This window comes from Microtus pennsylvanicus, chromosome 10, assembly GCF_037038515.1.
Source record: "Microtus pennsylvanicus isolate mMicPen1 chromosome 10, mMicPen1.hap1, whole genome shotgun sequence".
Classification (NCBI taxonomy): Eukaryota; Metazoa; Chordata; class Mammalia; order Rodentia; family Cricetidae; genus Microtus; species Microtus pennsylvanicus.
In genome coordinates, this window is record NC_134588.1 from 84,390,465 (window position 1) to 84,418,250 (window position 27,786).

Consider the following 27,786-nt stretch of genomic DNA (forward strand, 5'->3'; position numbering starts at 1 on the left):
AGCTGTTATCTTCCCTACTCTGCTCAGGAGTGCTGAGTACCTGTGATTCTGTGTGTAGTTCTGGGTAGAGACTAACTGCACCTCATTGTTTGGCGTGTGCTATTCTGCATTGCCCTTGCCTTCCTTGTCTACTTGGTAGTAAACTACTTATCTTTCGTGTCTTATCTGTATCATGTCTCTGGTGAATCTGTCCTTGAAAACCCTGGCGACCAGAGGTTCTCCTGGTGATCACTGTACATTTCATTCTCATTTTGTTCTTTAGTGTCTTCCAGTTGTTGACATCGTGATTGAGTGTGCTTACCTTTATACCAATATTCTGTTTTAAGAATCATGTTTTTGGGGCACTGGAGAGATGGCTCACAGTTCAAAGCATTAACTGCTCCTCCAGAAGACCCAAGGTCTGATTCCCAGCACTGGCATGGTGGTTCATAACCATTCTTAACTCCAGTTCTAGGGCATCTGATGCCCTTCTCTGACCTTCTAGGGTGCCAAGCATACATGTGATGCACACATGTAGGCAGAACACTCACACATAAAACAAAATAAATAAATCTAATAAAAACAATCATATATTTTTATCTTCATGTGTCTAATACTGAATATGTTGCCTGTCATATTGATATGTAATAAGCCAAGTAAAAGGAACTATAATTTATATATCCTTTGCTCATAAACTGTCACTCTTCTGTAATTTAGAGTTCTTTTAAATTTTTTTGTTTTGCACCTCTTTATTTTGTTTTGTTTTTATCCAGGCCCTCGGTCATTTTAGGAGTAACCAACCCTTTTTTTGCTAAAACACTACAGCACTGGCCACACATTATTCGGATAGGAGATCTGAAACCTGCAGGTAATGTGTCTACTTGGTATTCACAGTGTGTGATGGGACTGGTCGCTTACTTGTATCTCCCCTTGTGGTCATCTCTTGATGTTTATATTATTGGTAATATTCATGTAGACAGCCTAGATAAGAGCCTTTGGAGGAGAATTACTGTTGGGGGAGGCTGCTTGTTTGTTCCTGGCTGCCCAGAACTGAAATAATCACACTGAAATATGTATTATTTGCAGTACTGTTTGGCCAATAGCTTAAGTGTCTTTCTAGCTAGCTCTTATATCTTAAATTAACCCATTTCTATTATTTTATATTTTACTACAAGGCTTGTGGCCTACCAGCAAGGTTCTGGCTGATAGCTTGCATCTTTCTCTGGTGGCTACAAGGCATGTCACTGACTTTGCCTCTTTTTCCCAACATTCAGTGTAGTTTTCCCACCTAGCTCTATTCAGCCCTATCACAGGCCAAGGCATCTTTATTCATTAACCAATAAAAGCAACACATAGACAGAAGGACTTCCCACACTAAGTTACAGCTTTTTACTAAAATGGGCATATACCCTAGCCCCAAAGTATTCTTTTTTTCCCCCAAAAGTATTCTTATAAAGCCAAAGGAAACGGAGGTTTTATTTTATAAGCCAGATACAATTGGGAATTCTAGTTTACTTGAGGAAGTCTTATAGAAAACTAAAATGATAGTTTTGTAATCCCAACACTAGAGACTGAGGCAGGAGCATTGTGAGTTCAAGACTAGCCTGGACTCATAGTTCCAGGCCAGCATGAGCTATAGACTAGAGACCCTATCTCAAAATAAGGAAGGGAAGGCTGGGCACTGGTGGCACACCACCTCTAATCCAAACCCACAGGAGGCAGAGGCTGGCATATCTCTGAGGTTATCCTGGTCTACAGGGTGAGTTCTAGAACAGTCAGGGACACACAGGGAAACCTTGTCTCAAAACAACACCACCAACAACAAAAAGCTAGAACTATTCCAGACTTGGCATGAAATTCTCAGGTAGATGTTAAGATAAGTGTTGTGTGCATTGTATTGAGGGAGGGAGTCCTCACAGGTTGTGCTTTCCTTGAGAAAAATATGTATAATGTTTGACTTATTGTAAGTTAGTAAGTGTTGATTACATGAATAAGTAATTCTGAGATTGGATGTCTAATTTAAATCCCAATTTAATGATTGTCATGTTTCCATTATTCCATTAGTTTGATGAGATACAAATAGTAGTTCTGAGAGCTCTATCCACAAAAGACATGGGGTTTTTAAGTTTTTATCTTTATACTTATCAGGTTTGAATTTTTTTTTTTTTACTAATCTAGACTGTTTGGTTGACTGTAGTATAATACATTGCCATTGATTTTTCTTTCTTATGAAAAAGGTTCCCTTAGGGATAGAGGTAGGGAACTTCTGCCAGAAACCATTGGTGACATAGTATGAACTAATAAACTTGTTTTAAAAATTGCCATAGGGGAGGTGAGCATGGTGGCAAATGTCTTTAATGCCAGCACCCTAGCACTTGGGAGGCTGAGGCAAGCCAATCTTGATGAATTTGAGGCCAACCTGATGTTCTTAGCAAGTTCTCGTAATAAGATCGTGTCTCAAAAAAAAAAAAAAAAAGGACTGGGTACTGGTCTCTTCTCAGACATGCTTTGTAAATTTCCCAACATTCTGTGGACTGTCTTTTTACTGTTTGGATAGAGTCCTTTATGCACTAGAGTTTTTTGTTTTGATGAAGTTCATTATATCTATATTTTCCTTTTATTTCTTGTGGATTTAGAGCCATATTCATGAAATCAGATTTAACTTTACGACTGTGTGAATGCTGGAATATGTCGTAGGGCATTGTTTGGCTTCTTGAACTCAAAATCAGGCCTACGGCATTTGCTACACAAGTTGTGCAGCATTAAACCCTGGTGAGGATTCTAATTTTGAAAACTCAAAACAGACAGAACATATAGAATTACAGAAAAAGCATATCCTGCAGGCTCCTGAGGGAAGGCATGGCAAAACAGAGTGTCTGTCTTGGGCTCAGAAGTTTGTAATTATCCTAGAAATGTGCATTTGATTTAACACTGCAGGGTAATGAGTTCCAATGCAGAGAGGTTGCTCTTTCGTGGTTTACCTACTCAGTTTATCCACTTTGTATTAAATAGAAACATAAAACCTAAGAATAACGTCTGCTGAAGAAAAAGCAAAGTGAACTGGTTTATATTGACTCTAATTAGAAGCTGATCACTTCTTTTTATAAAATAATTTAACTTTATTTCATGTGCATCTGTGTGAAAGTATCAGATCCCCTGGAAGTGGAGTTGTAGGCAGTTTTGAGCTGCCATGTTGATTCTGGGAATTGAACACAGGTCCTCTGGAAAAATAGTCAGTGTTCTTAACCCGTGAGTCTCCTCTCCTGCCCTGAAACTGGTCATTTCTAATGGGAAAGTGGATTTGGTGATTTCACAACAGGAAAGATAAAATGTTTGTGCTAAGTCAAGAAGATTTATGTGCAAACATACAAAGGTGCATTAAGATGACTCTGCTAATGTTAAGCCTCTCTTGTCTGTTGTTCACATCAGACACTGAATAACTCTAAATAACAAGAAATTAAATATTGATAATCATAGAACTGCAGTTTGTTGCCTCACATTTGTGGCCTTTCCCCACAGCTTTCTGGCATCTGTTTTATGTTTTTAAACAATTGGTTCAGAATTTTGTAAATACATACAATGTGTTTTGATCAAATCTACTTGCCATTCCTTCCACTAATGTCTGGGATTGGAGCTCAGTGTCTGTCTTACACCTGATGGTTTTCCCCTTATCAGAGAGAAGCCGGCTGTGCTGGTGTTCTTTTCACCCCTCATCCTAAAGAACGCATGTAGATTACTATACATTTCCATCATTACCAAGAACTTGGTGACTATAAGAAATATGAAACTTACCACTAAATTATTTCTCTCCCCCAAATTTTGTTTTTGTTGCATAGAGAAAAAAATTTAGGTATAAGGTATGAGTCCTATGGCATGTATGATATAACTAAGAATATTACGATGCTAAAGATGAGCATGCCAAGCCGGGTTCTGTCACTAAGTTATATATTCAGCCCAGTTTATAAGAATTTTTATGTTTTTTTCTTTCAGGTGAAATTCCTAAGCAAGTTAAAGTTAAAAAATTGAAGAACCTAAAAACTCTGGATTCTAAACCTGGTATTGGTTTTTATTAATGACTTATTTTGTGTATATTTATGAATGTCTGCATGCAAGTGTCATAGTACATGTGTAGACGTCAAAGGACAGTATTTGGGAGTCACTGCTCTCCTTCCACCATGGCTTCCAGGGACGGATGGAGCTCATAGAGTGAGACTTGCATAACAAGTGCCTTTCCCAGCTTATTCATCCTGCGGGCCCAGACTTGTATTCATTTTAACTATGTACTCATCTAGGTTGTTGGGTTTTTCTGTCTCTCTTCTTTTCTTAGGAGTTTATACTTCTTACAAGCCATATCTAAACAGAGATGAGGAGATTATAAAACAACTCCAGAAGGTAAATTCTCACTCAGATTATTAATCTAAAGCTCCTTGTTGAGATATGTGATGTTTAGTTAGGCAGTGTGTGGGGTGTTGTTGTTGTGTAGTAATGTGGAGTAGAATCTCACTTTAAACAATGCTGCTGATTGAACCAGGGCGTCATGCATGCTAGGCAAGTTCTTTACCATTGAGGCAAATCTCTAGCCAAGAATCTCACTTGTCTTGGCTAGAACTGAATATGAAAACCATGTTGGGCTTGAATTTGTAATCCTCCTGCTTCTGCTTCCCAAGTACTGTATTACAGGCATGTGCCATTGTGTCTTGGCTTGGATTCTCTTTCAAAAGTTAAAAAATGTGTGTGTGTAATATAGAGTCAATTCTCTCTTCCTAACTTTTATGTGAGTTCTGGGAACAATTACTTTATTCACTGAGCCACCTTGCTAGCCCGGAATTACTTTTGTTTATTGCCTTGCACACCTCAGCCCTGAATTACTTTTGAACCAAGATTAGGTCTGAATGTTGTGGCTCAATGCTGTAACACCAACACTAGAAATCTAAGATAGGAGGATCTTAAATTCTAGACAAACCTGGCTAAACAGTGACTCCTTACCTCAAAGATAGATAGGGCAAGCAGGATGGCTCAACAGGTAAGGTGTTGGCTGCCAAGCTACCAGCCTGAGTTTAATCAGTGGGAGGGAGGAGGGAGGAGGAAACTAACTCTAACAAGTTGCCCTCCATACATTTTGCTATGGTACTTATGTGCCACTTCCCACCTCCTGGTCATGCACACATATTGCTACACACAGAAATAAATGCATAAACCTGAGTTGAATCCCAGGATCCACATGGGAGAAAGAGAGAACTGACCCCTGCAAGTGTCTCTGTCTGTGCAGCACTCCTTGGCACACATGTGCACTTGCACACATATACACAAATAAGTCATAAAAAATTTTACTTAAAATCAAAAGGCTGGGCAGTGGTGGCGCATGCCTTTAATCCTAGCACTCGGGAGGCAGAGGCAGGCAGATTTCTGTAAGTTCAAGGCCAGCCTGGTCTACAGAGCGAGTTCCAGGACAGCTAGGGCTGTTACAGAGAAACCCTGTCTTGAAAAACCAAAAATCAATCAATTAATGAATCAAAAGACTAGTGGCTGCAGAGACGGCTGGGTGGGTAAGGCGCACGTAATGGAGACACCAGGGCAGCAGTAGTCAGAGACCTGAGTGCTGGTCTGTAGCTGTAGGAAGACACCAGCCATTCTGGACACTTAGACAGTGTGGTAACTTGTCAGTAGCATCTAACAGTAAAGGGTGGTTTTTAAAGATGTCAATGATGTTAATACAGCATGTGCAAAATAAAGGTTATTTTCACGGTGAACTGATAGGATAAGTGATATTAATAAATCTATAGAGTCTCAAAATTATATTTGAGTGATAAAAGCAAATTATAATTAACCAACACAGTACTATGATATTTTGATATATGTATACATTGTGTAATGTTTAAGTCTGGTTAAATGTACCCATTTTTCCAACATTAATCATTTTTTTGTGGTGAAACATTTAAAATTCTTTCATGTTTTTTGAGCTATTTAGTACATAATTGTTCTGTTGTCACCCTACTGTACAATAACAACACACCAAAATTGCTTGCTCCTTTCAACTCAAACTTAGTACAGTCACAGGTCAGCCTTTTCCTCCTTACCCAGACTCCCTAGCCTCCAGCTAAATCTTTTACAGAGTTTTACAAAATGAACTTCTAATTAAGTTACTTCAATATAATGTTCTGAGGTTTTTTTTATCGGTTTGTTGGTATTAAATTGAAATGCCTATTTACAAAGCAGTTGGACTTGGTTGTTTACTGGTTTCTGTTTTCTTTTGTCAAGGGTGTACAGCAGAAACGCCCTTCTGAAGCTCAAAGTGCTATTCTCCGACGCTATTTTTTGGAACTGACACAAAGTTTCATCATTCCATTAGTAAGTTATTAATCTTAATGATTTACATAAATCATTAAGGGCTACATAAATGTGATTCCCAGCCTCCAAACCTTAAATTATATGCTTTACCAATTAGTGTGTTTATTGATTTAAAATAGATCCGTTTATGACAGACCTGAATTCTTCTAGTTCTTGTTCACTTTGATAAGTCATTTAATCCTCAGATTGCTTGTCCATATATGGCCAATTCTATGGTCCCTAAATACTTTTCAAGTATGTTATGAAATTTTTTAAGTAGGGTTGGAATTTATTAAGAGACCCTTTAGCATCCATTTCAATCACGAGGGTTAAGAGAGAAAGACTACCACTCAGAAAGAAACCCCTAAGAACATGACTGTGGGCTTCTTGAAGGATAGTCATGTATTGTAAGTCTTGATTGAGATATTGATAAAAGTTTTTTGACTTGATAAAAATTTTATCTTTTCTTATTTACCATTTTTAAATAGACAAAGAATTGTCTGAGTTGCTTTTCTCTTTCTGTGATAAAAGACTATGATCAAGGCAACTTATAGAAGAGTTTGTTGGAGCTCACAGTTGCGGTGTTAGAGTGTGTGACCTTCGTGGAATGAGCATGGCAGTGTGCAGACAGACGTGGTGCAGGAGCAGTCAGTAGCTGAGAGCTAACTGGGGATGGCATGGACTTTTGAAACCTTAAACTGACCCCTAGGGGACACACTTCCTCCAACAAGGCCACAGCAGTTTTGCCAGGTGGAACCAACTATTTAAATATATGAGCCTTTGGGGCCATTCACATTCAAACCACCACCACACAGAATGCACAGAATTAAACTGAAGGGGGGGGGGCAGTGATGAGGGAGGGTGGTGCTGGTGACTGGTCCGAGACCTTGCCCGTGCAAGGCAAACACACTGCCACTGAACTACATCCCTAGCACTAAACTACTGATTTTAAGAGATGAAAAAGTTGGGCACAAACTGTAAGATTAAATCCATAGTTCCAGGGGATAAGCAATACAAGATACCAACTAGCTGCCTATAAAAAGTGGTTGATCATCCAACGTTATTGATTACCTAACAATCAGATATTGGAGTGGAACAGTCCACACCTGTTATCCCAGCACTTAAGAGACAGCAATAGGTGGATTATTGAAAATTAGAGGTCAGTTAAGGCCCCACAGTGCAACCCTGCCTCAAAAAAACAAAAATCAAAACAATAACACAGAAAAGGCGTTGTAGAGCTGAGCATGGTGGCACAGGCCTTTAATCCCAGTACTTGGGGGAGGCAGGCAGATCTCTGTGAGTTCAAGGCCAACCTGGTGGTCTACAGAGTGAGTTCCAAGACAGACAAGGTTGGTACACACAAAAATCCTGTCTCAAAAACTAAAAAACAATCTGAGTACAGAGTAAGGCCAGTTCAGGCACCCTCTCCTCTATACCTGATGGAAGGTTGGGAAGGATGAAAGGGACAAGGGGAGGATAAAATAATTTTGATCACAAAATTTCAATAGCAACAATGGAAGAAAGAAAAGAAAAATGAAAAAATATTAAGTATATCCAAATTCAAGTTTAGTGAGTCTGGCCAGGCTGTTTTAACTTTTTGAAGCTTCAGTTTCCCGGTAGTTACTTTCACATTGCATGGTTTCAAGGATTGCTTGAGATGAAGCACGTAAAGTGGTAAGTACATTTTCTGACATAGTCAACACAATTAATGATTGTCATTAAAATTATAAGGCGCTGGAAAGATGGCTCTGCAGTTAGGAGCACTTGCTGCTCTTGTCGAGAGTACCAGGTTTTTTTTTCCAGCACCCATTTCCAGAGGCTGAAAACCGCCTGTAATTCTAACTTAAGGGCATTCAACACCAGCTTCTGGTGTCCGTGAGTATGCGTGCACATTGCATGTGCATGGACACACACAAATTTTAAAAAACTTAAAAATATATGTGAGCTTAGAGCCAGATAGAATAGCATAATCCTGCAACCCCAACAATTGGTATGGAGGCAGGAAGATCATGATTTCAAGGATAGCTAGGAGTACATAGCAAGACCCTGTTTCAGCAAACCAAACAAGGGCTGCACAAGCCTGGCAACTTGTTCAATCTCTGAGACCGTGTAAAAGTGAAAAGAGAAAACCAACCCCACAAAGTTGTCCTCTGACTTCCACATGTGTGCTGTGGCACACAAGCCCATATATGAATTATTTTAGACAAATGAAAATACGAAGTGGACACAGTAGATACCAGCTACTTGGGAGCCTATGAATTCAAGATCAGCTTGGGCAATACAGCAGGCCACCAATTTCAGAAAGTAACAAAGCAAAACAAAGAAAAAGTATTCTGTTTTGAGTATCCAAGTCTTAGTTAAATTTTGTTGAAATATGACTCAGTTCACCTGGAGCAGTCTTTTGTGGGAAATGGTGAGACCATTGAAGGAATATGATAGAAAACTCAGATTTGGGTTGCCAAGGTGATTCACTGAGTGAAGATACTTGCTGGACCCCTGAGATCCACATGATAGAAGGGAAGAGAGCTACTTCCTCATACATGTCATGCATGTGTGCATGTGCACATCTGTGTGCACATATGTGCCAAGGCACACACAGTAAATACATGAATGTAATAACTTAAAAATATTTTTTAAAAAACACTGGGGCTCACTTTTTCTTTCTATATACTTACCAGACCTATATCACTTCTGTGACTCTACAAGGTTTGCAGTTTTGTACCTCACCACCAAGGGAGCAATCAGTTCTGCAGTAGATACCACCAAGGTATCCCTTAATTCAATTCTGATGCTATACCTGGCAGCTTCAGATCCCAAATGCCGAGGGCTGCATTCTTGAGTTTGCTCTACTCCATGTTAGATGCCAGTCACAAGTTCCAGTCTGTGCTTACTACTGTCCACTCTAAATCCCATAATCCCCTTTTTGGGGTTCTGCTAATTTACTTTAATGATTTAGAGAAACATTTGATGTTAGTTGGCTTATTATATAGAACATTACAGAGTGCAGATAAGTAGATAGAATAGGGTATGGGGGGAGAGACATAGAGCTTGCATGGTGTCTCTGAATTTGTCACCCTCTATAAATGTCATGTATTCTGCTGTCTTGAAACTCTCCAACCCATGTCCTTTGGATCACTACCCAGATTTCATTGCATAAGTATGATTAAAGAATGCATATCTGTGTCCAGATGTTATTGGTACAGAGAGTGCATGCTTTGGTTGGATGCTGTCAGGCTGGATGGTGAAAGTCAGCACAGCCTGTCAGGCTCCTTCCTTGCAGGTGTGAATCAGACCCTTTCTGAAATGGAGGTCTTAACAACCACTTTTAGGCAAGATGAGTAGAGAACTCATGGTCAGCAAGGCCAGGGAAGACAAAAGATTTTGGAATCTACTGTGGGGAAGAGAAATTCTATATTTTATGAACTACCTATAGTAGGAAATTATAAGCCAGAAATCGGTTGAAAAAAAAGTGTGTGTGTGTCAGTATAACTTAAAAACTATTTTATTAAAATAAAAAATCCTTTAAATAAAACTGTGTAAGAACTCCAAACATTTACTTGCTTTTATTTGTTTATTTTGGCTTTAGGAAAGGTACGTGGCCAGCTTGATGCCTTTGCAGAAAAGTATTTCTCCGTGGAAGGTATGTGGTAGTCGAGCAGTTTCCTTCTTGAGTTGTCTAGCTATAATGACCTTCTTTGACTAGAGCAGTTCCTTATCTCTAAATATAGTATATCTTGTATTCTAGAGTCCACCCCAGTTAAGACAGTTCCTTCCAGAAGAATTTATGAAAACACTTGAGAAAACGGGTCCTCAGCTCACATCTGGAATAAAGGGCGACTGGATTGGACTTTACCGGTTAATTTCTTTAGTTATTTCCACCCATCTATGAATCTTTATTTTTTTTTAAGAAAGAAAAAAAACTAGTTGTGAAACCTAGACTTTTCATGTGGCATGTATTCCTGAACTCTGGGGAAGGGATGAAAGGCTAGCATGGTGGCACATCATAATCCAGACACTCGGAAGGCAGAGTCACAAAGACCCGGAGTTAAATGTCTTCCTCAGCTTCATAGCAAGTTTAAGGCGAGCCTGGATTACTTGAGACCCTGGGTTTTTTTGTTTGTTTGTTGTTTTGTTTAGCATTTAAGAGGGGTATTGAAAGAAGAAATAATATTAACCAAACTTTGCTTTTTTAAAAAAAAAATTGTAGGCAGTTTCTAAAGTCTCCAAATTTTGATGGCTGGTTCAAGATGCGGCGGAAAGAAATGACCCAAAAACTGGAGGCACTTCATCTGGAAGCGCTTTGTGAAGAGGTCAGAAACAGTATGTTAGCACGATGCGCATATTAAGAGTACAAAAAATTTTTTAAAGGTTGAAAATAATACCTAGAATCCATTTTATTACATTTACTTGCTTTGTGTGTGTGTGTTTGTGTGTGTGCGTGCGTGCATGCGTGTGTGTGCATGTATGTGTGCATGTTATAATGTGAGTATGGAGGTCAGAGGACAGCTTTCAGGAATCAGTTCTCTCCTTTTACCATGAAGGTCCCAGGTCTAAACTAGGGTGTCTGGTTTGGAGGTAATGCCTTTATCCACTGAGCCCCATTTTATTATAAATAGTATTCAGAGCTAAGGTGCTCATATCCTATGAGTCAGGGCTCTCTTAATTGTCACAAAAATTCGTTGAGGTAGAGATGTTATGATCTGCATTATGCTACAACCATGGTTTAGGATTCAGTGAGCTTGTGTCAGTTTTCACAACCCCAAGTTGTGAAGCCATGGGGTGCTGTAGTATGCTTCTGGTCTTCATGAACTAATTGTGCACATCTCTTCCCAGTTCTTGTTCAGACCTCAGTTAGTAGCATGAAGTCACCTGCAGTGAGAATATTATACCACAGAAATTGGCAAATTCTATAAAGCAGAGTACACCTGGGATCAGGACTCCCGTCCCTGCAGTCTCTCTCCAGCTGCTGCCAGTGTGACTTAGTCACCATCTCCAGTTAGGTTGACAGTTCTGTTCATGTGGTTGGGCTGCGTCTTATACTTGTAACCACCACCAGCCTACTTCAAAGTCAACTTCTTGAGATGATGTCATCTTACTTTCTTTTGTATTTCACTTTCAATATTGAGGTGGGCTGGTCCCGGTGTTATCTTTTCTAATAAACTCCTAGTGACTGTGGCTTTTAGAAAAATCCATGAGGAAAGCAGCCACAAGCAAGCCCTCTGAAAATCTTCTCTGAGGATACAAAATTTATGTAGAGTAACACATTCATGTTTAGTTATCTTGATTTGTCAGTTAATAATTCCTTATAAATTACTCTTGTAATAAACAAAGATTAATATTGCATTGAGCTGCTGTTTTGTTTTCCCCTCTTAATAAAGGGCCACCTCAGAAAGGAGTTTTCTTAAATTTTTTTACGATTGTTTGGGCTATTGTTAAAAATTATCTACTTAATACTTTTTAGATGAAATTCCTCTTGCCCTGTTCTGCTGTGTTGGAGTTGTATGACCTGTCTTCCTTCCTGTCCTGTCTTTCCTTTCCACTAGCCTCCCGGGTTGAAATAGAGAGGCTCAAGTATTTTTTTGAGTATGTACCAATCTGAGATTTTCTTACTGTCTAGGACCTCCTCCTTTGGATCCAGAAACATACAGAAGTAGAAACAGTAGACCTTGTGTTGAAGCTGAAAAATAAGTTGGTATGTAACTAAAGAGATGAAGATATAATTGTGTGAAAATGTTTTTCTCATCTATGCTGACTATTATGTACCACAGAAGTAACATTTTAGAGAAGATTGGAGACTGGACAATTGATGGCAGATATCACTAGAAATATTTGATCATTCGAACAGATCATAGTGATTCCAAATTATTCTAAAGATATTTAAATAAACTTTTTAAATTTCCTTTATGTCTATGAGTGTTTGGCGTGTACTTATAGAAGTACACTGCATGCATGCAGTGTCTGCAGAGGCCAGAAGAGGGCAGCCCAGCCACTGGAACAGTGAAGCTATGCATGTGCTGGATACTGATCCCAGGTCTTCTACAAGAGCAGAGCAGCTTTAACTGCTGAGCTAACTCTCCAGCCCCCACCCCAAAGATACTCATAATGGAGTCTTTTGAATGCTACAAAACCATGATCTCACTAGATTTTATACCACATAATAGTCCCAGGCATCATTGGTGAATTTATAGAATAACCTTTTATTGAGGTCCCTTGAAACCCCCCTTCCCTACTTAGTAGAATGTTCTCTACAGTTTTATTTTCTGTAAATTCTAGAGTAAGACCTAAAGTTTCAAGACATCAGGCTATAAAAAGTTTTTATAAAGTAAGCCCAGTGCATGAATACAGATTCCCTTAAACTGTTGTTCCCGTAGTTGCAGGCTGACCGAGAGAACTTACCTGTGAAGCCTGACACTGTGGCCAAGTTGCGGACACACATAGATGCGATTATCTTAGCGTTGCCAGAGGACCTGCAAGGCATACTGCTCAAGACCGGCATGACATGATTCAAGGCTCCAGCCCAAAAGGACTGTGCACCATGAAGCAAACTGACATTTCTTCCACTGCACAAAGGAGCAGTCTGAGTGGCAGTAACATGGGAAAGAGCAGCAGGTGCTGGATAAGGTGGAAAGACTGAGTCGTAGAAGGACATCTTTAGTGCGCTCTGTGGTGGTTCCACAATACTGAAATACCGAGAGACATTTCCATATTTTTCTCATGTTCAGAAGTGCTCTTAAGAGAGACCTGTGGGGCCGTTGGCATAAGTGACTCCAGACTGCAGTGCCGGCATTGCAGGTATTTTTTTTAATTGGTGCTGCTTTGCCCAATCATGTTGAAACTCAGGGGATATAAAAATAATGTTCACACTGGCTGTCTTCTAAAGAAGGAAAAACTGAGTTTTCCAACTACACTTAGATATAACCGAGGCTTATGTCGTGCCTTCCATTGTTCTGTATGTTTCACAAGGTCCAGCTGCTGATTGTAAAGCTTTTTCTTTTTTAATTATGATACATAACTTTAGAAAGCATTATGTCAAGTAACGATTTCTCAGAAAGGTTTTTTGTTGCCCTTTATTTTTATTGATGGGTGTTTTAAATCATCATGCAGGTTTTCATTTCACTGTTTTCCTTACCATTTTCAAAATTAAGTCTCATGAATTTCTCCAGAAGAAGGAGGCATGTGTGTGGTTCTAGTTACGGAAGGGTTGATCTTCCCTTTGACTAACTGGGCCAGTATGAATTAATTAGCTTGAATGTCTTGAAGACATTATCACTATGAATGTCATAGTAAGCTGTTCTTTTTAAATAATTATTTTTATGTCAAAAGTATTCATAAGTCATTCATGTAATAATTATTTGAGAATTTTAAGTTTAATTTCCAACATTATTTGTTGGGCGATACTATTTTCCCCTAAATGAATGATTTGCAGAATACTTTTCCTTCTGTTGTTTGATGTGGGAACTTTTGTCTAAATCAATATTATAGTTTTGTTTTTTTGTTTTGTTTATACTGCCTTGCCAAAAGTAGACTAGTATTATTTGGTGTGTTAAGGTTGTTTGGTTTGTGTTTAAATGGGAGTGTCTGCAGAAGCCACTGTTCAAATAGGCACACAGGAAGTAGCACATATGTAAATAGCTGTGTCTTAAGTACCCTCCAGACAGCCAAAATTAGGTGTATGTGTTTGTCAAAGAAGGACTTCAGAAGCCATCTCTAGTTCTCTATTGACGTTAAAGGGCATTCCTAACCTAAGAACGATTCCCTTGCTTGTGACTGTGGTCTCATCATAGCCAAGTGTACCCTTTAGTCATGGATACAGTCTCTTGAAGCATACCACTGTCATAGAAAGAACATGGCACTTGGAGAGAATCATTTGTATGGATTGTATGGGTTATTTTGTGAAACAATACTGGCCTTTCAGAAAAAGGGCAACTACTTTTATATGCTAAAGTACTTCATATTCTGGGAAACTTTATTTAGGTAGAAATGATCATCTTATTATTTTTCAAAACAATGTATTTTAATAATTTCACAATTTATATACAGTTTGTGACATAAATATGGAAGTCATTAGTGTTATATCAAGGATCTTTTGAAAAGTACTTCTATAAGATATATCATTTGGGATTTATTTTGCACACCTAAAGAATAACATGAGATGTCAATTAGCATGGTAATGCTGTCTTTACGTTACCACATGTAATAGAAACTTAACACATGTGAAAACCAAATCATACTCACCTACTCTGTCTCTTAATTTCAAATCATGTACCTGTTAGAATAGCTTAAGGTTGCATCAAAAACTGAATGGTAACAATTTTTTATGTGATTTTCAGAGTTGTCTTTTTTAAAGAGTTTAGTATTTAAACTGTGCCATTTAATGTATTATCTCCACCAGCATAAGAAGGAATCAGTGCTTTTAGGGTGTTATGTAATGCCTAGTGCCTTCTATTTACAGTGGAAAGAGGTTTGTGGAGGCATTTATGGTCATTACCAAAAGCTGAATTAAAGCCTTGGATTTTAAACACTTAGATTATTTGTGTTTTGTCTCTTCTCTTCTGGTCAATTTTTGTTTTGGAAACAGGCTTTGTGTCCCAGGCTGGCTTCAAATTCTCTGTGTAGCAAAGGATGACCTTGAACTTCTGATCTTCCTGCCTCTACCTCCTCAGTTTGGGGATCACAGGCTGTTCCACCATGCCTGGTTTATGCAGTACTGAGGTTTGAACCCAAGGCTTCATGCATTCTTAGCAAGCTGTGTGCCAACTGATCTGCATCCCCAGCCCTAATTTGGAATACTTGGGAAAGCATACATAATAAAGCTTGTATATTATAAAACATTTATTTGCAGATGATTTTTTTCAAACAAAACTAAAATAAAAACCTTTTCTGTATATTTACTATGAATAGGATAAAATTAAAAAATTATTATCTTAGTCCTAAGAGAGCAATAGATTTAACACCCCAACATTTTAGATTGTGAAATAATCTGGTAAGTAATTTAACCAAGCATAGTGACACATGCCAATAGTTCCAGCTACTTGGGATACTGAGCCAGGAGAATCGCTTGATCTCAAGAGTATCCTGAACAACATAGCACCACCTAGCACCACTGCCTGGGTGGAAACAAGACCAACAAAAAACTTCTTTAGTGTCATTATCTAGGTTTATTTTATTTTGTTTTGCCTTTAATAAAAAATAACCTTAGAGGCTGGGAAGATAGCTCACTTGATAAAGTGCCTGCTTTACAAGCATGAAGACACGTTTAAAAAACCGAGTACAGTGGCATATGCCTTTAATCCCAGCACTGGGAAGATGGAGAAAGGTGGGTCCTTGTATGCCATTCACCAGTCACTGTAATCTACTTAGTGAGTGCCAGGCCAATCAAAGACTCTGTCTCTAAAAAACAAAGTAGATGGTTCCTGGTGAACACCTTACACATGCACATCCTGATGTGCAGCCATGCATGGTGACACTCACCTTCAATCCCAACATTTGGGAGGGAGAGGCAGAGGATCCCTGTGAGTCCAACACCAGCTTAGTCTACATAGGAAATCCAGGGCTACATAGAGAAACCTGGTCTCAGAAACAAGCCCCAAACCCAAATACCCAAACATAAATACAACATATAAAAACCTTTAAATTTCAGTTTGATTTTATGTCTTACTCTTTTTAAAGGTAGCAACAATGATATAACAGTGGTAAAGAGTTTGCCACCTTGTGCAACAAATTCCACAGGAGTGGAACTGAACCTAGGACACCTAGGACAGAGAGGGCCTAAGAAAACAAGCTCCACCAAGAGCAGAAGCCAGGAGCAAATCCAGTCCTGGGAGCCAATCCAGTCCCAGAACACTGACAGATCAGGACTGCCAGTGTTCCAGATCCAGAGTCTGCAATCTCCACCAGAATAGGTCCAACTCCAAGCCAGGGACTTCTGCAGGAGGAGATCCAGACCAGGATTTACAGAAACAGATCAAAGCCAGCAGCCTGGCCAAAGTAGGCCTGAGACAGCAAACTCCAAGGGAGGAGTCCAAATCACAGGAGCCCTGAACTATCTCTAGGAATAGGAGTAACCAACAGGGTAATTAGAACTGTGACACTGACTGTACCACAAGGAACAACCATCTGAGCTTTGGATTCACTGGCACCTAGAACATTATTCAACAGAATCTCAGACAGCCCCAACCACACCTATTAGAGGAAAAGATGAGTAGAAAAGGTAAGATCACATGCTACACCACAAAGAGCAACACAAGAGCAGTAAAACCTAAAGACCCTACAAAAGCAAGACCTGAACAACCAAATATTGATAAACCAGAAGAAAATGATCTAAAAAATAACCTCAAGAGAATGTTTGAAATTCTTAAAGAGGAAATGAGAAATTCCCTTAGAGAAATGGAGGGAAAAAAATTGGAAGATATCAGCAAATCACTTAAAGAAAACCAAGAAAAAGAACTCAAACATATAAAAGAAACTGTTCAGGACTTGAAAACTGAGATAGAAACAATAAAAAAAAAACGCAAGCCAAAGGAATTATAGAAACAGAAATCAGGAACCACAAATGCAAGCAGGAACAGCAGAATACAATAGATGGAAGAGAGAATCTCAAGTGCTGAAGATACAATAGAGGAAATAGACTCATCAGTTAAAGAAAACATTAAATCTAACAACAGCTTAACCCAAAATATCCATGAAATATGGGACACCATAAAAAGGCCAAATCTTAGAATAATGGATATAGAAGAAGGAGAAATTCAACTCAAAGGCACAGAAAATTTGTTTAACAAAATCATAGATGAAAACTCCCCACCTAAAGAAAGATATGCCTATGAAGATACAAGAAGCTTACAGAACACCAAATAGACTGTATCCAAAAAAAAAAAAAAAGTTCTCTCACCACATTATAATCAAAACAATACACATACAGAGTAAAGAAAGACTATTAAGAGCTGCAAAGGAAAAAGGTCAAGTAACATATAAAGGTAGACCTATCAGAATTACACCTGACTTCTCATTGGAGACAATGAAAGCCAGAAGGTCATGATCAAGCATTATGCAGACATTAAGAGACCACGGATGCCAGCCCAGACTACTATACCCAGCAAAACCATTGATCACCATAGAAAGACAAAACAAGATATTCCATGACAAATCTAGATTTCACCAATGCCTAGCGACACACCCAGCCCTACACAAAATACTAGAAGGAAAACTCCAAACCAAGGAAGATGGCTACACCAACAAAAACACAAACAATTGATTATCTCATTACAGCAAATCCCAAAGGAAAAAATGCACAAATTAACATCACCAACGATGAAAACTAAATTAACAGGAGATAGCAATCACTGGTCATTAATATCCCTTAATGTAAATGGACTCAACTCACCTATAAAAAGGCACAAGCTCAGCACTTGGGAGGCAGAGGCAGGTGGATCTCTGTGAGTTCGAGACCAGCCTGGTCTACAGAGCTAGTTCCAGGACAGGCTCCAAAACCACAGAGAAACCCTGTCTCGAAAAACCAAAAAAAAAAAAAAAAGGCACAAGCTAACAGATTGGATACAAAACCAGAATCCATCCTTCTACATACAAGAAAGGCATCTCAACCTCAAAGACAGACATTGCCTCAGAGTAAAGGGCTGGGAAAAAACATACCAATCAAATGGACCTAAGAAACAAGTGGGTGTAGCTATCCTAATCTAACAAAATAGACTTCAAGCTAAAATCAGTCAAAAGAGGCAAAGAAGGTAATTTCATATTAGTCACAGGAAAAATCAATCCATCAAGAGGAAATTCAATACCGAACGTCTATGCCCCAAATACAAGGGCACCCTCATATGTCAAAGAAACACTTCTAAAGCTTAAATCATATATTAAACCCCACACACTAATAGTAGGAGACTTCAACACTCCCCTCTGACCACTGGACAGGTCAATCAGACAAAAAATGAACAGAGAAATAAGAGAATTAACAGATGTTATGACTCAAATGGACTTAACAGAAATCTATAGAATATTCTATCCAAACAGAAAAGAATATACCTTCTTCTCAGCACCTCATGGAACCTTCTCAAAAATTGACCACATACCCAGTAACAAAACAAACCTCAACAAATAAAAAAAAAATGGAATAACCGAATGTACCTTATCAGATCACCATGCTCTAAAACTGGAAGTCAACAGCAATACTAATTCCAGAAAACCCACAAACACATGGAAATTAAACAATGCTCACTTGAATCATCAATAGGTAAAGGAATAAAAAAGGGGGGGGGAATTAAAGACTTCCTAAAATTCAATGAAAATGATCACACAACCTACCCAAATTTATGAGACACAATGAAAGCAGTGTTAAGAGGCAAGTTCATAGCACTAAACGCCTATATAAAGAAGCTGGAAAAATCCCACACTAGTGAATTAACAGAACTTTTGAAAACTTTAGGACAAAAAGAAGCAAACTCACCTAAGAGAACTGAGATAATCAAATTGAGAGCTGAAATCAACAAAATAGAAACAAAGAAAACAATACAAAGAATCAATGAGACAAAGAGTTGGTTCTTCGAGAAAATCAATAAAATAGACACACTTTTATCCAAACTAACCAAAAGGCAGAGAGAGAATATCCAAATTAACAAAATCAGAAATGAAAGGGGGGACAAAGCAACAGACACAGAGGAAATACGGAGGATCATCAGGTCATATTTTAAAAACCTTTACTCCACAAAATTGGAAAACTTAAAGGAAATGGACAACTTTCTGGATAAATATCACTTACCAAAATTAAATCAAGACCAGATAAGCAAATTAAACAGACCTATAAGAAATAGAAACAGTCATCAAAAGTCTCCCAACCAAGTATATATTGACAAAACAAAAACAGTTTCATGTTCTTAGAGACACATGCTGGAGCACTGCCAGTCTTTATTTGTACAGGTACCCACGATGGCCATAACTCTAGGAAATGTGCAATTACTGAATCACCTTTTTCCAAACTCAAAGCAGTTACCTGGTGAAAACATGAAGAGCTATCAATGGTGTGGTTTACATATTTTGGTTTTCCAAATTCTACAAAATGGAACACATATATCTGCCAGATTTAACTCCTTTGAGTACCCTTTGGGTTACTTCCTGCTGGTAGTGGTCTTTGGTTATATAAAGAACAAGTAGGACATTTCTCTTATAATTTCCTTGGCTTGGTTTTATCTGATTGAAAAGACTTTTTTTAAACCTTTGCTATTGACATGATGTTTTTAATAAAATTCTTAGGGTTTCAGCACATTTACAATGAATAATTGATCAATTTTTGCATTACCTTGTGCTAAAGAACCAAGCAGAACCATATGGGATCAGATTGAGTTAGTTCTCTTTATAAGTTAAATTCTCTTGTTTTTTGGGATAGATGTTGTTAATCTCTTCCAAAAAATTACTATAAGCTCTTTTCCAGGATTCACTTTCTTCCCATAATTTGTCAATTTCATCATTATTACAATGTACTATAATTTCTTCTGTGTCTATTCCTGCTAGTTGATGATGTCTCAATTTTTTTAGAACTAACTCACAGACTTTTTCCACATAAGTTTTTATTTTTTACAAGGTTTATGTGGTAAAAGATTCATTCTAAGATAATATCTTCCCTCTGCATTAAAATTCCTGTAGGACACAGTTTGAAGGGTAATATAACCAGAATGCAGTTAAGATTTGTATCCACATGATCCACATATGCCTTCAATCAAAGCCAATTCTCTCTCAGCTTCAGCTGATAATTCCCTGGGACTATTTAAGTCCTTGTCACCATCTAAGATTTTGTTTAAATTAATCAGGTCACAAGGTTTTATCCTAATAGTGTGCCGTAGATGGGAAATGTCTCCTAGAAGTCTTTGGAAGTCAATAAGAATCTGCAATCAATCTTTCCTAATTTGCACCTTTTGGGGTCTAATTTTTTATAAAACTATTTTATAGCCTAGATAATTAATAGAATCGCCTCTTTGCATTTTTTTCATGAGCAGTTTAAAATCCCCAAACAAGGCAAAATTTTCTTTACTTCTTCAAGCATTCTTTCTAAAGTATCTACATTTGAATCGGATAGCATAATGTCATGCATGTGATGGTAAACTATAGACTTAGGAAATTGCTTATGTATCATTACTTACAAAATAGTGGCACAGGGTGGGGGGCTATTTAACATTCCCTGTGGGAGAATCTTCCACGGATATATCTAAGCACGCTGAGAAGTATTATAAGTAGGCATTGTGAAGGTAAATTTTTTTATGTCTTTTTCTTTTAAAGGTATAGTGAGGAAACAATCTTTTAAATCAATAACTGTAAAATGTGAGAAAACAATCTTTTAAATCAATAACTGTAAAAGGCTATCCTTTAGGCAATAGAGAAGGCAAAGGAATTCCAGATTTTACAGAACCTATTGGCTTAATCACCTTATTAACAGTTCTTAAATCTGTTACCATTCTTTGTTTTTCAGATTTCTTTTTAACAACAAATACAGGAGAATTCCAAGGTTCTTTGATACGCTGAGCGTTTAGTTGCTCCTGTACCAGCTGTTATAAAACTTGCAGTTTCTTTGTTGTTAAAGGCCATTGCACAACCCATACAAGTTTGTCTGTCAACTATTCTAAAGGGCTGTTGGCTCCTTTGAAATATCAGTAGCTGTTGTGCCCTCTTGTTGTACTACCTTAATGGTCACTATCTGTTCTTTATATATCTTGTAATATTTTCTCCAGAAACATACATTAATTTATGTTTGTTTCTATGAGTGGAGGAATGTTAATCTGAGTATTCCATTGCTGTAACAAATCACATCCCCACAAATTCATTGCTATATTAGCCAAATATGATTTTAACATTCCTCTCTATCCTTCTGGCCCTATACATTCAACCCATCTCACTCTCTGCTTACCTGAAATAAAGTTCCAATCCCTAAAAACTAAACATTTACATCCTGAAGAGGCCAATTTGAATGTCAAGATTCTATTAAAAATGATTGTTACATCTGCACCTGTGTCTACCAGACCTTCAATGACACCATTTATTCATATTTTTTATTTTGGTCTTTGTTCATTTATAGAAGTTTGCCAAAATACTTGACTTATGGTTTCCCCTGAATTTTTTGTTCTGTCTTCTCTAGCTATTCTGTTATCCAGAGCAGTACGGTTCTTTAATTTTTCTTGGAAGACATTTCCTCTATGATGGCAGAAAACGAATATACTGGATTTGTAATAGGGGCCTGTGAGAGGCCCCTCATGGAGCTTCCCGACAGCAAAGAATTATCTACAATATCCTTTGTTGACCTATATTCATTAGTCCAATGACTGCCTTTGCCACACCTGTTGCATAATCCAGAGGAAGGGTTGTTTGAATGGATTATGCTTAGAAAAAACATTGTTTTTAGGAACACCTGTCTACAATCCCTTTTAAATTGACCTTGTTTGCCTTGACATTTAAATTTTTCCTCAAACCTCTGGAAATCACCTCTCCTATTCAAGTATCATCCTGGTCATGAGATTCAATATTAATTGTCCATTCTTCCAAAGGTGATGACCTTGCCTTTAACAGCCTTATTATCCTTTTACATTGAAAATTACCATTTTCAAAAACCAAATATTCAATTATTCTTTGTCTAGCTTCTGAATTTGTAATCATTTTATTTACTGCTGATGTCAATCTTTGTAAGATTTCTTTTGGGCCCTGTATAACTTTACTAAGTGACTCAATTTTCTTTCCTAATTCTCCAGTTCTGTCCCAAGCATTCAAAGCTGCTGCATGGCATAAAACTAGGATGTGAACATCATATAAAGATTATGTTTCTATATTGGCATAATTTCCTTCTCCAAGAATTTGATCTTGGGAGATTACCATACCTCTAGCTTCACTCTATTGTTCAATAACCTTAGCCTCTTCTCTGAACCAGGTACTCCAGTGCAATTGTAAAACAGGCTCTAAAACACCATTAACCAATTCTATCCAGTCTTTAGGGATAATTCCATTACAAACTAACCACGAGTTAAACATTTACAAAAAGTGAATGCATGCTATATGAGACTATTGTTTCCTTGAATATCCTTAAGTCTAACATTGGCATAGGAGTCCAATCAGCTGTTACAGTGCCACTAATATTTGGCAATTGCTGTAAGGTTACTGGATATATTAAGGTTGTTTGTTTGAAAACCTTAGACTGTTCTTCTCTAGTCTTACAATGCAATGCTGAAATTGGTTCTCCATTAAATTTCCCTCTGGATTTAAATATCTCTGTGATCCATTTTATTAGGTTTTTCTAAGACCTGTATTTTAGCACTCAGATTAACCAACTATTTTAGTGATAAGATAAAAATGATAAGAGCTGATAATGTTTACAATTGACACTACATTAATCCCATATAAATAAGTTATTCTCTCTTAATTGTTCCATTTTCAAACTGTCCAGCATATTATCATACAGAGACTCAAATCCCTCCAATGTAATGGTGTTTCCCATTTTTTAATGTGGGAAAAAAGCCTCTCTTTTAACTCCTCCCTTTAAGAATTCCCAACTGTCTTACCAAATCTACTGTTGATGTTGATGAACACGTGAGGCTGATTGCTGCTGTGTAGAACAGTAAAAGCCTGACTGGTTTTCTTTTTTTTTTCTTTTTTTGATTTTTTGAGACAGGGTTTTCCCGTAGCTTTTGGTTCCTGTCCTGGAACTAGCTCCTGTAGACCAGGCTGGCCTCGAACTCACAGAGATCCAACTGCCTCTGCCTCCCCAGTGCTGGGATTAAAGGCGTGCGCCACCACCGTCCGGCCTGACTGGTTTTCAAAGCAGCTACCTAGTTTGGGAGCAGCCCAAAAAGGAGTTCAGGGAGAACATGCCAGTAGAGAAAACAAAAATAAAAACCTAGCCATTAGGGCAGTGACTCTGGCCTCATGTAGCTCCAGCTTACTTATGCCTGTGACTGTAAAGTCACAGGCAAATGGCTTTTTTTTTGTTAATTTGTATGCCATACCTTGGGCTCCAAATGTATTATGAATAATAAAAACTCAGAGATATTGGGGTTCAACCTGAAGATTAAAAAAGGAAAGCAACCAGCCACTGACTCTTACCTCTACCTCACTGAAAATGGGTGAGATCCTGTCTCTACAAATCCTGAAGACTCTGCATTCCACATTCTGCTGAATTCCTGTCTCCTCCCACCTTATATTCCTCTCTCTGCCCAGCCGTATCACTCCTGTCTCCACCTCCCTTGTGCTAGGATTAAAGGCCTGTGATCCCAAGTGCTGGGGTCACCACTGTGTGAGCTGTTTCTTTTTTAGACAGATTCAATCTTGTGTAGCTCAGGGTGACCTTGAACTAACAGAGATTCTCCTGCCTCTGTCTCCCAAGTGTGTGCCAACACTTCCTGGCCTGTGTGGCTGACTAGTATGGTTACTTTGCTCTCTGATCTTCAGGTAAGCTTTATTAAAATATAAATAATATACCACTATAAACTAGTCAACAAAAAATGAGATTATTATGAGCCAGTTGTAGAGAAAGCCATGGCATTCCAGTAGCAGAGAAAGGCCGGGACTTAGAAAACCAGAAGAAACACTGGAGAAAAAGGTACAATAGGCCTCTATATAGCGTGAGAAAAGCTATGAAATATGCCTATTTCATTAATCCTAAAGTTGTTTCCAAGCAGATATGAAACTATTACTAGCAATACAATTCTGTTCTTTGTTTTTTAGAGGGGGGATAGGACAGAAGAGCAAGGCTTCACTAGTCCAAGTTTTCTTTCTTTCTTTCTTTTCTCTCTCTCTCTCTCTCTCTCTCTCTCTCTCTCTCTCTCTCTCTCTCTCTCTCTCTCTTTGGCTTTTTTGAAACAGGGTTTCTCTGTGTAACAGCCTATCTGTCCTGGAGCTCGCTCTTGTAGACCAGGCTGGCCTCAAACTCACAGAGATCCACCTGCCTCTGCCTAAAGGTGTTCCAGGCTGGTCTTGATCTCAGGACTCACCCTCAGCCTCCCAGGTGCTAAGATTACAGGTGTGCAAAAACTAAGCATGATTTATAATTCTGTATCTTGTGTCAAATTGCTTCACCTACTTAAAACTGGCAAGTGTAACTGGAAAAACTTCTAAGAGCTTTATTTTAAAATGTTAATTTCCACTTATATAAAATATGGCATATTGTATAGTAATTGGGCCAAGTTGGGTGTATAAGTATTGTATTTTAAATAGAAGTTAAGCAATGTGATAATGTAGTTGCTATTAAAAAGGTAATCTAGGGGCTGGAGAGTTCACTCGGTGGTTAAGAGCACTGGCTGCTCTTCTAGAGGTCCTGAGTTCAATTCCCTGCAACACATGGTGGCTCACAGCCATATATAGTGGGATCTGATGCCCTCTTCCCACAAAGTCATACATGCAAATAGAGCACTCATATAATAAAATAAATAAATCTTTTTAAAGAGCTAATCTATTACATTAAAATATTTATCCAGAGTAGAATATGATTTAATCCTAGAAGTCGGGAGGCTGAGACGAGAGGATCTTGAGTTTGAGGTCAACCTAGGCTACATAGTGAGAGACCTGGTCTAAAACCAGGTAATTTGTAATTACAGAGCCTTTTGCTTTCTTCAACTACTTTAGGAGAACTAATATTAGAAAATTAGTATTTTTTTCCTCTGAGTTATGAGGAATGGAAAAATTCAGACGTGTAGGAACAAATGGGTTGAACTAAGAGAAATGGGGGAAAAAAGACAGTTTCTCATGGGGTGTGTTTGGTGCATGAACACCCATGTGTGCAGGTGCATTTGCATGAGTACAAGAACAGAGAGGCCAGAGGAAGGCTTCCCGTGTCTTTCTCTACCCCTCTCCACCTTGTTTTGGGAGACACTAAAGCCCAGTTTCAGCTATACTGGCAAGGCCATGCCAGCTTTGTGGCTGCTGGAGACTCACACGTACCATCCTGCATGCACAGGCAGCATTCATACCCTCTGATCTTTCTCTGTAGCCTCCAAAGGCAACGTTTTGGTTTAGAGTATTTCTTTTAAAATTTTAAATGATTGTGTATGAATGGGTGTGTGCGTGTGTGTGCAGAAGTAGAGGACAACTCTGTTGAATTGGTTCCACCTTTATATAAGTTCTGTAAGGTTTAGTGAGGTGGAATCAAGCTCTGGTCCCTAGATTTGCACAGCCAATGTCTATCTTCTGAACCATCTTGGGAAATGCATTTAGTTCTGGTTTATTTGTTTGTTTGATAAGGTTGTACTATGTAGCCCTGGCTGGCCTGGAATGTCCTGTATAGACAGGCTGGTCTCAAACTCACAGAGATCTATCTGCCTTTCACTGTCTTTGAGTGCTGGGATTAAAGGTGTGCATAAATCACCATATAACTGACCCAAAAGACAAATTTTAATTACTGCTTACAGATACATGGTTTATAAATGTTCTACCTTTCTCTCGGTTTATAACTCCCTTCCACATTTTATTAACATATTTATTAAAATTGTCTTAATCTTTTTTTTTCAGACTAGGTTCAAACTCAGTATGTAATCAAAGATGACAGTGAATTTCTGATCTTTCTGTTTCTCCCTTTCAAGTGTTGGGATTCCAACAGTAAACAACTGACAGAAAATTGGCATGTTAACACAGAGGTTTTGAAACAGGAACAGAGTGTGTCTTCTCATTTATTTATGTATTCTTTAACTATGCTCAGAACTATTTTGTAGTTTTCAGGGTGCAGCTTTTCCATTTCTGTCAGATTTGTCTTCAAGCCTGTAGTATATTTTGAAGTTTTAAATTCTGTTCTTAAAATTTTAGTTTTCAGTTTGGAATTCTTCATCTGGAAATTCAGGTAAAATACTGGTATGTTGAGAGTGGCTGATTTTGACATACTGATCTTGTTATCCGACAACTCCTTTATTGTAAAGTTTTAATATTGCTTCCGACTTTTTACATAAAGATTATGCCACATATAATAAGGACTGGATTTTTACTTCTCCATCAGTCTGGATGGCTTTTTATTAATTTTTCTTGTCTAACTGTATTGGCTAGTATTTGTAGTGCAATACTGAATGTTTCTGATAAGGGTAGACACCTCTATTTTATTCCTGGTATCAAAGGAAAATATGCAGTCTCTAATCAAGTATAATATTAATTGACAAGTTCTTTTACATTTACCTTTTGTTTGCTTCTGTGTGCGTGCATGTACACACTCACTCACACAGGTGTGTAGTAATATGGAGCGGAGGCAGGGTTGCGTCCCCCAAACCCAAGCCACCTGCCCGGCTAGCTTATGGCCCGAAATAATTACACGGACACTGTATTCTTTTAAACACTGCTCTGCCCATTTCTAATCATCTGTGTAGCGCCCCTAGGTGTGCTTACCGGGAAGATTCTAGCCTAAGTCCATCCTGGGTCGGAGCTGGGGCATGGTGTGCGTCTTCCCTGGAGCAGGTAGCATGGCGTCTCTCCGAAGGCGTCTGCTCTGGAGAGGAGAGCTGTCGAGTCTGACCTCACTTCCTCTTCCTCCCAGCGTTCTGTTCTGTTTACTCCACCCACCTAAGGGTGGGCCTATCAAATGGGCCTAGCAGTGTCTTTATTGCTTAGCCAAAGAAATCAACAGATTGATATATGACACTCCCACATCACTTCCCCTTTTTCTTTTTAAACAAAAAAAGGAAGGCTTTAACCTTAACATAGCAAAATTACATATAACAAAACAGTTATCAAGTAAAAGTTACATCAGAAACATTTATACATATAACAAAATTGACCGTAAATCTCTATCAATAAAGCAAAATCTATACTAATGCAAATTATTCATGTCTATATCATATCCCCCTTTAAATGTAAAAGAACATTTATAAACTATATTTGGGAACATGGGCGCAGTTTTTTCTCTCCAAACTGCTTCCTGCTGAATGGGGGCGTCGTTAATTAGGTCTTTCATGGTATAACCTGTGTGCTAGTTTCATCTCAGTTGGCAGTTGAGCAAAGCAATTTTCTGAAGATGTTCACAGCAACCCTTCAGGAGGACGTGGTCCATCATACCAAATCGGAATAGAAGAAATCCATAGAGTCTCATCCTCTGTGAAAACAAAAGAAGACTCTCTCCAAAGCATCATATCCTTAGACCCAAATTCTGAAGTCATACCCTCATGATATCCGTTCTGGTTCCACTTGGCAGCCCATATAATGAAATGTCTCTCTGTACTTAGCTCCTTCACAGTCAAAAATTTTAAAGAAAACACAATGTACATAATCCAGACTCTCTGTGAATTTTCCATCTTTACGCGGCTTATTTTTATTTATATCTATAACTATCTGTACTCTGTCTCTTTAAAGACTTTACTTTTACTTTTTTCTTTTTAAACCATTAACTTTATTCTCTATATTCTTTTTCTTCTCTCTCCCAAGCCTACGTATATTCATCCAACAGTGTGACTCATTTAGTGGTCTGAATCTGTCCTATTGTGAATCTGCAATTTTTTACTATCCAGGAGCACTTTTGATTTGCGCCTTTAA

The 27,786-nt window shown here is 38.2% G+C and overlaps 1 protein-coding gene across 1 annotated transcript in view; it reads left to right on the plus strand.

Annotated features, from left to right (window-relative positions):
• Nucleotides 1–14,831, plus strand: part of Dennd6a (DENN domain containing 6A) — a 53,195-nt gene extending 38,364 nt beyond the window's left edge. The window contains exons 12-20 of the mRNA XM_075988843.1: nucleotides 753–847; nucleotides 3,970–4,035; nucleotides 4,307–4,371; nucleotides 6,238–6,327; nucleotides 9,893–9,946; nucleotides 10,052–10,161; nucleotides 10,514–10,616; nucleotides 11,924–11,998; nucleotides 12,678–14,831. Coding sequence (XP_075844958.1) covers nucleotides 753–847; nucleotides 3,970–4,035; nucleotides 4,307–4,371; nucleotides 6,238–6,327; nucleotides 9,893–9,946; nucleotides 10,052–10,161; nucleotides 10,514–10,616; nucleotides 11,924–11,998; nucleotides 12,678–12,809 — 790 coding nt within the window. The 3' untranslated portion in view covers nucleotides 12,810–14,831. The remainder of the gene's footprint in view (nucleotides 1–752; nucleotides 848–3,969; nucleotides 4,036–4,306; nucleotides 4,372–6,237; nucleotides 6,328–9,892; nucleotides 9,947–10,051; nucleotides 10,162–10,513; nucleotides 10,617–11,923; nucleotides 11,999–12,677) is intronic.
• The last annotated feature ends 12,955 nt before the right edge of the window (nucleotides 14,832–27,786 follow it).